The sequence below is a fragment of the Podarcis raffonei genome, chromosome 2 (assembly GCF_027172205.1).
Source record: "Podarcis raffonei isolate rPodRaf1 chromosome 2, rPodRaf1.pri, whole genome shotgun sequence".
NCBI classification, from domain to species: domain Eukaryota; kingdom Metazoa; phylum Chordata; class Lepidosauria; order Squamata; family Lacertidae; genus Podarcis; species Podarcis raffonei.
Genome location: NC_070603.1, coordinates 86,383,474 through 86,395,533, shown reverse-complemented (window position 1 = coordinate 86,395,533; position 12,060 = coordinate 86,383,474). Strand labels below are relative to the sequence as shown.

At 44.3% G+C, this 12,060-nt stretch overlaps 1 protein-coding gene across 4 annotated transcripts in view; it reads right to left on the bottom strand.

The window, feature by feature from the left end:
• PLXNA1 (plexin A1) overlaps positions 1–12,060 on the bottom strand; it is a 296,620-nt gene that overhangs the window by 247,500 nt on the left and 37,060 nt on the right. For all 4 annotated transcript variants that reach the window (XM_053378005.1, XM_053378003.1, XM_053378006.1 and 1 more), the window contains exon 2: positions 2,617–3,968. In XM_053378005.1, the coding sequence (XP_053233980.1) occupies positions 2,617–3,795 (1,179 nt within the window). In that variant the 5' untranslated portion in view covers positions 3,796–3,968. The remainder of the gene's footprint in view (positions 1–2,616; positions 3,969–12,060) is intronic.

Here is a 12,060-nt window from a genome sequence, read left to right as displayed (position 1 = left end):
GCATACTTGATTCTGTCCCCTATGATCTCTGTCTGTTGCTTCAGACCTTGATTTCAGCCAGACGTGGACTCACATCTGACCACTTTCAGGCCTGGCCCTACAGGACCCTGACACCATGCCAGAGGGTTTCCACTCATCCTTTGGGGGATCTGTCCTAAAAAGAGAAGGAGGAAGGGAAGAAGAAGAAGAGGTGTCCAAACCATGGCCAAGGATGGTTACTGTCTAATTTGCCAAAACAGACCTCCAATGCCCCTCTCCCTTTATCTCCATTACTCCACAGCAGCTGTAAATCATTATTTATCATATTGTGAGGTGGAATAGAGCCATGGAGATGTGTATTCAAATTCCTCACTCAGCTATGAAACTCACTGGCTGAACATGGACCACATGGTATCTCTCAGCTACACTGCCACACAACTATGTTCTGAGGACCAGAGGGGGCGAGGTTCTATGTGTACTACACTGAGCCTTACAATGGAGTGTATTTCTCATGAACATGGGTTCATTGGCATAAGGAAGCACAGCACAAGCTCTTATTTCATGCTTTGTATCTCTGATCTCAGCTGTTCCTATCAGAGCTGCTACCAGAATCACAACTGCCTACAATACCATACCAATTCTGCCCTAGATACCCACTTATGAGCCCAGTGTACTACCACTCCATCCATTGGCTGCCAATGTAATCCCCACAACCAGAATTCTGTGGCTGTCAGGAATCATGGGAAATGTAATTCCTATTGACTTTAAATACGTGCTGCAGCATCTAGGAATACATGAGCCACAGGAATTACACATCCCATGGTTTATGGTTCCCAATACCATACATGCACCTATAGGAACATAAGATCTAAAATCTGATATGTTTATTGGCCCTGCTGATGTATTATGTTTTATGGCTTTGTATGGTTTTGATTTAATTACAATGAGAGCCTGCTGATTGGAGAACAGAGAAAGAAGTTTCTAAAATAAAATTTTGAATCCTGAGGTCCACTACCATCACATGGAGCTAGTGTTTAGGGAGGCTCCAAACCTACACACACACACATCCACTCAACATTGTGCTTCTTGTAAAGCCATTAGAAATGCATTTGGAGTGGGCCAGGTCTTTAGCTGAATTCATTTACAAAATTTAATTTAAGCAGACCATTACAATTTGGAGAAGGGTCAGTAGGCTAAATGGCTCCATTAAGAATCAGCCCAAAGTCCAAAGTACACTTGACTATATGGGTCTGGGGAGTGGACCTACGGCATCTGATGTCCAAGCTCAGATTCTGCCACAATCACTATGTATATCTCCTTGCGTTCAGCTGAGAGTTTTAAGTGACGTAACTATAATTTTCTACAACTCGTGATATGTCCTAGAAATCTTAAAGTTGCCCATTCCATTCCCATTTTGAAAGATCTTTTACACATTACTCTCCTATCCTCACTGCAAGTAGCTGAAATAGCCTCCAAGTTATATCTGATATTGTCTGAAAAGGAACCCAGCTATGGCTCATAAAACAAAGCAGGCTTCTTACCCTGCCTTGCCAAAGACTTAACACAATGGAACAGGGCAATAAAGCTCCTCTGTTTGCCATAGCAACAGCCTATGGGAAATGCTTCCCTCAGGATAGGCAGGCAACTTTCCCTCTGTTGAGAAAGAACATATCCAGACTCATAACTCTGGCTCGCTCCCATATCCCCCAGGGCAAGAGTTCACTTCTAATTGGCCTCAAAACCTGACACTCCAGTTGTGTTTCATATACACCTATGAATTTGGAGAGTCCTCTCACTGCCAGTATGAAGCTGCTATCTGTACAGCTGTCCTGTTCTCACACTCTCCCTAAACTACAGAGGTAAGGATTTTGATTATCCCGATTTGGAATCAGACAGAGGATAAAACCAGAAAACAAGAGACCCAGGTAGAGTCGGAACATCATCCTGGCTGGCTAATATTCCTGCCGTATCATTATGTGGTGCTGAGAGGGCACCATGTTGCACCTTGAATAGCACTTCAAATCATCTGCAATTGTTATCACATCAGTATATCTAACAGTTACTTGGGTCTGTATTTCCAGCAGGACATATCTCCTGTACATGGACACCTGCTTTTTCCCTAATTCATTCCAGTACTTGTCATGATGGTAACAGTGGAAAGTAAACTCAGGTTAGAATAAATGGAACATCAGCATGTTTGTTAGATGGTTAGTGGTCCACATGCTCCTACTTATTGCCTTTCTTCTCAATTCAATCCTTCCGAAAAACTGTCTTGGCAAGAATTTCTGTGCAAATAATCTCACATTCCAAAATCAATGCAGTCCCCATTCCTCCAGCATAACAAACTTTATTTGGATAACTGAAGATTGGGAGAAGTCATTCCAGAGGCCGGAACTTCTCAACACCCAATAATTATCCTCATACCCCATAACCAAAGCCTAAAACTCCAAACACCAAAATACTGTAGCTGAGAATAGAATGGTCACATGCTAATTGAAACAAATCCCAGATCTTTAAGCAACATCTTCAGCTGCGTACTCAAAGACAGCACAGGTATCTCAGCTGATGCTTTGGATTTATCAGAGCAGAAAGGAAAAGGAGAAATGACAAAGTAGAAGAATGAGGAAGAAGACTTACTGAGTTTATGCATCCCAACTCCTTGTTCAAAAGCCAGGGCAGAGAAAGCTTCCCCTCCCCACGATAGCAAGACTGGATGCGCTCCTTGATCTTGTCTTTGATCTTCTTCAGTGTGAAGAGGCAAAGGACAGATTCCTTTGGTGGCTTCACCCTGTTCTTCTGGCCCTGAGAGAAGATTGTGAAGAGGATATCCTCCTGCTCTGAGATACCCAACTGCTTGGCCAGTGCCTTTCCGGGCTTACTTAGGTAAGCGTCCTGAATCAGGCGATATTCAATGCCATCACGAATACAACCAATGGGGAATTCCACATATGAGTAGAACTTGGGATCATCTACACACAGCCGAACGACCTTGGAGGTGAAAAACTGCTCCCCAGTGGAGTCAGGCGAGGTAAGCTGGGTGTCTAGTTGCAAGGTCAGGTAATAGACAAACTGCTCACTGCTGAAGCTATAGATGTAGTAGATATCAAATGTGGGGAACTTGGACAGTGTGTCTGAAGGAATCTTGAGCTGGGATGAGACAAACTCATCCTGATAAACAAAGCCAAACATCTCTGCATTCTCTTCACTGGCCATCAGTTTACGGCTGGACAGGGTAGGGAAGTACTCAGACTTGCCATCAATGGGTGTTCCAATGAAGAGCTTGTTTTGCCCATTTGGGACTTCAATGATGACGCCTGACATAGTTCCTGACTCATTGACACTGGAGAGGTAGTGCTCCTTGCGATGATGGGGCTCACCCAACTTGAAAAGGTCGTCCAAGCGCAGAAACTGGCAAATGCCCTGAGAAGCACTGCCACAGGCTATCAGTCGATTCCCAGAATAATCCACCAGCAGCAACTTGTTGACATTGTTGGTGCTGACTAGCCCATGTGGACAAGACTGCACACTAGGCGGTGGGTAGCACTTCTCATTGTCATCCACGGGCCCCGTGACATGAGTACGCATCAGTGTCAGATCGTCTGCAAGCTTATAGATCCGGTTGACAGCACCCACATACACCTCCCCAGTTTTGTTGTGGACCACCAAGTGTGTCAAACTCCAGTCGGTGACCTGGAAAGTCCTAAAGGGAGAGTTGGACTTGGGAGTGCCTTCTTCCAATGGCAGCCAAGCACTCCCCAGAAGCAGCAAGGTCCAGATATTGACCGACAAATGGTGCTTTAGTCTCAGGAGCCACATGGCGAAAGAATCACATCCAGCAATGGTTGTGCATTAACCTATCCACTGGAAAAAAATGAAGCAAAACAGAAGGCAGTGGAGAAGGGAAAGGAGCTGTCTGTGGACTAATGTCTCCTCTTCTTCCACCAGTCTCCACATTCAGGACATTGTGGGTGCCGGCATCCTGCTCAGTCCTAGAAGGAAACACAAAGCAAGCAAGGTTAGACAAACAGTTGAGCCACTCAGAACATAACAGCACAATAGATCCCCACAGTTACAAACATCTCAGGAATGAAGGTGGTTCAGATCTCTGAAATGTTCAGCTGTCTTGGAAGAAGCATTGCACAGAATTTGCTAATCATTCTACATTCTTCCCATTGAAGTTCCCATGACCATTTTGTGCATTCACTACAGAAAATAATTGCTGAATTGTTTTGACATCTTAGGAGAGCTAAGATTGTTATCAGAAAAAAGACAATATAGGCTTTCCACATTTTCTGTGTTTTTATGGGGCCATGAGCCTTAGAAGCCTTAAGCTTGAACTCACAGTATAAAGGGAATAATAGTGTTATACCTTTTGGCAAAAGCTCCAAGAGAGACAGATGAGAGAGAGAGAGAACTTTGAAGATCTGAAAATGGCTTTAAAAAATAACTAAAATAACTGGGATTAGATCCTTTATAACCCCTATTTTAGCACTTTTCAACCTTGCCCAGATGTCTTGTCTTTCTGGGTATCTGTACTATCTAAAACAAGATCCCTGTATTACAGTGTTTTCTTGAAGACAGGTCTTTCATTGCACCAATTGAGATTTGGCAAAAAGACTATCTCTGATACAGTGATATACCTCTATATTTGTTTTTCTAAGTTCATAGTACTGAAATGGAGAAACGCAAAAGAACTGATCTCTTTATTAACCAGAACCAGACAGAGGGCCTTCTCGGCAGTGATGCCCGCCCTGTGGAATGCCCTCCCATCAGATGTCAAGGAAATAAGCAGCTATCCTATTTTTAAAAGACATCTGAAGGCAGCCCTGTTTAGGGAAGTTTTTAATATTTAATGCTGTATTGTTTTTAACACTCGATTGGGAGCCGCCCAGAGTGGCTGGGGAAACTCAGCCAGATGGGCAGGGTATAAATAATAATATAGTGGTACCTTGGGATGCGAACGGGATCCGTTCTGGAGCCCCGTTCGCATCCTGAACAGAACATAAAACGCGAGGGCATGTCTGCGCGTGCGCGGGTCATGTTTTGCCGCTTCTGCGTATGCATGTGACGTCATTTTGAGCATCTGCGCATGCGCGAGCGGCGAAACCCAGAAGTAACGCGCTCCGTTACTTCCGGGTTTCCGCGGAGCGCAACCTGAAAGTGCCCAACCTGAAGCACATTCAACCCGAGGTATGACTGTATTATTATTATTATTATTATTATTATTATTATTATAGAATAATGGAACACCTCTCCATACACATTAGTATGACAAAATAAATGATAAAATCCTATCTGCTCTTAACAAAGAATCTGACTTCCTTTTTTAAAAGAAAAAGGAGTTATGTGTTGTGGAGTGCAATCAAATGCATGACTACATAGAAATAATTTCCACTGCATCAGCAGTGCCTCATGTGTCCAAGATTGCAACCTCAGACACTGTATGTGGGTGTAGAACTTTCCACAGAGGAGCATTAGAGGTTTTATAGGGAGCTTGAGGGACAGCATCCTTCCTGAGTGTCCTGAGATTTCTTTGGTATGTGCTGGCTAACCTGCACTCACAGTGCATTATGAACAAATGTGTCTACATCATGTTCCACTCCGGGGGGGGGGCACCACCACTACCAGATCTGCAAAGCCAGTGAGCAAGCTCCCTATCCTTCCACAACTCCCCAGGGATGTTGTAGCCTTTCTCAGCCTCCACCCTAATCTCCCCTTACACCTTCATGCACTGTTGCTAAGACTTTGGCCCAAAGACCTTTATTCTACCCACATCTTCAACACAAGCAGGATTCAGTGTACGACTAGAGCTCGCTATTCCAAGTAATTCCGTATTTGTGACTTTTAAAGACGGCTCTCCACCCTTGAAGAAAATACTTTTAAAAATCACCGCCTACACATCCCAACAGCACAAAAGATCCCACTAAAATAGATTTCAGTAAGATATTTTGCTTCTCGTCAATATTTGTGGGACCATACTGTTACCCCTCCAGCCTGACCAAGTATTTAGCTCCACTAGGAGGCTGGCAACGTCCTGCCTACCCATCCATAACCGACAAGCTACAGAAGGCTGCCTTTTTATCTTCAGGGTTTTCTCTTTGCCCAGGCAGGGGAGTATTCTGACCTTCCTCATTCTCCTAACATTGGACAGCCTTGAGGCTGATCCTAGATTTCCAACACACTCCTAAAGGTCAGAACCAGTCTTCAGGCAGAAGGCGGGGCATGGGAGGGTTGCACATCGCTTGAGCTTCCACCCTGAACACTGAAGTTCACTAGAGTTATTTTTCTTCAATTGCACAAAGGGAAAGAAGAAACTTGTTCTTTCTTCCAGTTTGGTTAGACGTGTCAAATGCCCCCAAAAGACATAGCTGCACACAGTTTACATGAAGGGCAACATACATGGAGGTAGAGAATCTTGGCTACACAAGAGCCCATACTGTAAAGTTTAACCTCTGGCTTCTTTAGCCTGTGCCACTGAAACTCAATTTAGCTCATAAGGCAACAGATCCTGGTCCGTCTAGCCCAAACACAGGCCCTTGGAGATGAGCAAGATTAAGGCATCCCATAGTTTCTTCACGCCAGGCATTGGAAAGGGGAAAACAGTAAGAGGGACCAACATCACTTCTCTCCTTTACCAGAGCCTGGTGCAATATGAGGTTTGAACCTTTCACCCACCACCCCTGCACCCAGTTCTGTATGAATCAGAGGCAGAAGGGAGGGGAGGGAGAGATCTGTCACACTCAGCAAAAAAAGTCAGTCACCCCAGCTTCAAGTTCCTGAAAGCTGCAGAGAACTTGAGCAAGCAGTGGGGGCTATTGTGATGAGCATCTAAGACAACAGTGGCTGGCACAGAGGCCAGGGTATCCACCTTTTGCAATGTCTGAGCAAATCTGCCGGATATTATATTCAAAGCCCAAACCTCTGGTCTTCTGGTTTTAACACTGAAATCAAGACCTCTGCTTCTATGTTTAGATCCAGATTATGACAGGTTAGCAAAATCAGAAACCCATGCAATCTTTGTGAACTCAAGGCATGGAGAATCTGTTGGACCCCCCAGTATGACCACCTATCCTAGTATAAACACCAGCCTTTCAACTTCCCTAGTGGAAACATTAATGGGAATAGCCTTAGCTAAGTACTGAATGGGCCATCCAGGATTAATAATTTGCCATTCACAGACTTGGCATACAAACTTAAAGGTAAGGAATTTTGGCTCACATTGCTTTGCTGTAGGTAGCTGAAAAAGAAGACAGAGCTCACTTCCTTATGACCTGTTTATTGAGCATTCATTCTGATTTGTTTGCACAAAGTTGGCAGGGTTAAATGAAGTTGCATCAAGCAAATGCGATTATCCCATGCTTCCCAGAGCATTTTCCCTGTCACTCTCCTTATCGCAAAGAGTTCAGTTTGCTAGGGGAAGTGTGTTTGTTATGCAACAGCTCCAAATCAACTTTAAATGCGGGACCCGAATTTACCAGTATGTGACTCAAATCTCACCCAAAACAGAACGAGCCTGAAAGAACCCACAGCTGATCAAAGCAGCAACCAATTCCTTTCACTAGGAAAATTTCCACATACTGAGAGAACACTCTACTAATATCTTCACACTCAGCCCTACACCAGAAGAGAAACAAATTTCATTTCCCCCCCTCTGGGTGGGGGGAGCCTTGCTCCTGTAGAGAGGCAGTTGGTGGAGGGGGAAGCTGCTCATTCACCCTTCAAGTTCTTTTTCTCCCCACTACCAGCAAACTCACACACAGAAGTGGAAGTGTTCATTGCATTTCACCATTTACCTAATTGGACTTTAATGTGCTGAGTGGTTGGCCATTAATGAGATTTTACTTTTTATAAAGACAGGGAGAGAAAACAAAGAGAGACCATCACAAATGAGGAGAGAAATAAATGGTGACAATTTGCAAAGAGGTAGGGCGGCTGTTCGAGTAAGCAGAGAAAGTTAGAATTATGGGATCCGACTTCCAGTTCTGACACTGATTTGCCAAGCAAGTCTAAATGATTCACTACCCACCTGCGTTTTCCCCACCCTCCGAGCTGCAAAACAGGGACAAACGCAATTCTATGGATCCACAGAAACACTATAGGACCTCTTGTATTGCCTAGAGCCAAAGTCGCAAGGGAATATACATTTATGTCTGATATTTGGATGCAAGAATCTATGTAGTATTCTGTATCATTGACCTTTTTTAGACATTTTGTTGAGGTTTTATGCTGAGCAGGCAGTGTCTCGAACGAAAAGGAACTAATATGATATAAATGTACAGATAAAAAATAAATGCATTCTTACCCCCACTCCCCTACAAAAATACACAGGGAGAGCACAGAGCTGTGAGACAGACACTCGATGGAAGGAAATAGAGAAGGCAATTATCAATTGCAATAAGAAAGGACAGAGTTTTCCCCTAAGTCAGAAAGATAGAGGATCACAAAAAATCCTTCTTGAAGCTTACTCCTTGTGCCCCTTAAAATGGTAAAGGGACCCCTGACCGTTAGGTCCAGTCACGGACGACTCTGGGGTTGCGGCGCTCATCTCGCTTTACTGGCCGAGGGAGCCGGCGTACAGCTTTCGGGTCATGTGGCCAGCATGACTAAGCCACTTCTATACTCTAAATACTTAAATTCATGTTAAACCATCAGCCACTTGCCTGCTGAGTCAGATATGCTGGGAATCATTTCCCAAGCAGTGATCATAGGTGTTGGGGTATTCAGCAATAGCTAGTGTCTCCCCACACCACCCCATTCTCATAAAAGGTATCCTTCTTACTAACAAAACACACACACACACACAAACTGCAAGCAGGATGTCTCTTCTAGGGACAGAAGCTTCAAGCAAAGAATTGGTTAGATGATACTACACAAGAAGGATTTGCTGATAAAGCTGCACTTTCCGCCTCAGCCTTGCAAAGCGATATCCCGTTGAAATCCATTTGCTACTCTCCGTCCTGCATCACTCCTGCTCTTTTATTTACCCAAATTGCTACAGGGAAGGATTGCCTCTACAAGAGGTGGAGCTCATTTACCAACAGCCAAAGATTTATAGACACCCGCGACAGGGATGATCAGACTCGTTCGTCACCCCGAAACAGCCAGAAGAGAGTCACATCCCTCTCCTGTCTGCAGTGACAGATGTCTGCTGCAAGAGCTCTAATAGCAAAGCTCCTTCCTTCCTTGCGTCCTTACCGTGTCTCAGAAACTATTAAAACTACGCCTTCAAGAACATCAGATCCAAACTCCAGGCAGTTACAGAGAACAAAGGAAACGTCCCACATTCAATACCACCCACCATGCCGTTTAGTTGTTAATTTTATTTATTACACTGCATCTCACCCTACTCAGGGTAGCATTTAGCCTCTCAACAACTCCATGAGATAGGTTAGAATGAGAGTCTGTACCTTGCCCAGAGCTCTCTGAAGACTTTCATAACCAAGTAGCAATTTAACCTGGTGTTCCACACCCACAATTCTAGTCACCGCACCACACTGTGTGACGCTGTACTGCAAAACACAAGTGAGCCTGTCAGGTTTCCAAAGTAGCAAGGAATACCTTCAAGGAATTTCTTGGCACCACTGAGGGCAGATGCTCGTAACCGCATGACTTCTGCTGTCACATTACCTTCCTCCCGCAGAACCACTCCCATTCACCGTCAGCAGAATTGGTAAGACTCACACAACTTGAGCACACACCGAGAGATCTTCTACACCACACCACACTGAGGCACCCAGAGCTCCAGCTTCTGCAAGTGGATCCACACAATGGCCACCCAAGCAGGGGTTTTGTGTACACAAGCTCTTCATCCTTGCCCTCTGACATATTGGCATCTACACAATACAGCCTTTGAAAATTAAGTTACCGGGAGCTTCAATTGCTACACAACACAGCAGCTATTTTGCTGATGGAAATCCAGTCATTCACCCACAATACCAATTGGTTCCTCATATGCTTCCAGGTGCAATTCTAAGGGCTATTTATCACCTATCAGGTCCCAAATGGTATGAGACTAAGATACAAGGAAAAAAACCTCTTCTTGCATGAGCATTGCTGCACACTAGTCATCAGGCAGGGTGGTATCCTGCTGCTCTCTTATAGTACAGAGTGCGAGGAAAGGGGGCCAGGCCATCTCCGCAGCACAGTCTAGATCATGGAGCTCCCCACCCAGGGGGACCCAGCAATCTACCAAACACAGCAATGACATGTCCGGCTCTCTTCTTCCACTACACAAAATTTAGTTGACTGAACTGAGGTCACACGGTTTCACACGCCTGCTGCTGCCACAAGCAACCAATGATGTGGAGATGGGGATTCTGAAAACGCAGACTGTTGGGGTGTCGCCACATGAAGGAAGCTCTAGTTTAGTAGGTGTCACTTGTGTTGTTTCTTTTTTTTATTTATTTTTATAAATTTTATTAATTTTCATCCAGTTATACATTTTATCCCGAATACAACAAATTATGACTGTTTTGGACTTCCTTCAGCGTCTCTGACAATCATCCATATTTATACCTTTGATACACATTCCCTTCTTTCGTATTGCCATTGTTCCTCCTTACTCCCATTATTTCTGATAAACAATACTTATTTATTTTTTACAGTGCCTCTTGAAATCCCACTAGCGTTGTGTTTACACCACATATGTTTTTCAGATAATCCACAAATTTTCCCCAGTCCTCGATGAACTTTTGATCTTTAGTATATCTAATTTTCCCAGTTAATTTATCCAATTCCGCATAGTCTATCAATTTTAATCTCCATTCTTCAGGCGGCTGCCAGGCATTTACCATCACATCAAGTGTGGCCCTTAAGTTTGTAAGCCATCTGAGCAGGACCAAAACTCTGTAATGTTTTGTGCAATGCTTGGAATGCTGCTGCCATGAGCAAATGCTAAACAGAAGTAGCAATCGAAGTTATGGTATCCTAAATACGTAAGCACTTTGCAGATTAAAAAGGACAACTAATGTGCACGAGCTAAAGTGTCCTGTTTTATATATAGACCCGTCAGATAAAACGCTCGAAAGACAAGGCAGGGAACCAGCCCCTCACTTGGTGTCTTGGCTCAGTCAAGCTGCACAGGGAAATCCTCTGGCAAGCGTCAAGTGTCTAGAATTCCCTACAGGGAGTGGCACTAATAGAAAAAAATTACCCCGGGCAACTCCTTGGCTCTACTAGGATTATGCGACAACATCTCAATGCAAAACAGGAATCCCAACAGTGTGCCTGGCATCCTTGCTCGAGGGTGCACCAGACTGTGCTTCGAGGAGACTAGCAACAGCTGCAAAAAAAATTAGCCTGACCTGGCATATAAAAGGCTACAGTCCCTGGACAAAATAAAATTTTAAAAAGCTCCTAAAAGTGACAGCCTTTTTGCTGGAAAAGTAGGCAAGGATGTGGCTGACACACCCCTGGCAATAGAACCCCTTGTTTGGGAGAGACAGCAGTAGTAATAACCCACAGAAGTCGGGCTCCTCCAGACAACCTATTTATTGAGCATTCATCCTGATTTACTTGGAAAAAGCTTGTGCAGAGGCTGCTTATCGAGCATTTGTCCCCGTCTGTTTGCGGGAGGGTTATGCAGCAATGAGTATTCATCCTGCATTCGTCTTGATTTGTTTACCGGGTGTTCAGACGTCTTCTCATTAGACATTTCTCCGTCCCACACTTTTCAATGCATTTTCTTGTCACATTCCTAACCGCAAGAAGTCTGTTTCGTTTCTTTTTCAAAGTGAATTTACTGTGCTAAGGCAGCGGAGCACTTTAATGCACTTTAACTGAGCAAACCTAAATTTCTTGGTGTGAGCTTGAATCCCTCCACAATAAACTGACGTTCTGGAGACAAACCTGGTCGGGTAGACACACTGCAAACATCACCGCACCGATTGTCCCTGTGAGAAGCACTTCTGCATGGAATCTGCTTCTTATTCAGTACAGATAGATCACATCTTGTGCTGATTTCTCATATGTGATTGCAACTTTATGCGGATTGCTGAAAATTAAAGGGGGGGGCAGATCCAAACTCGGGAGCCCTAGCCCTAGCTCAACCTTCCCAGAGCCTGATAAGCAAGGTGAGGGGTT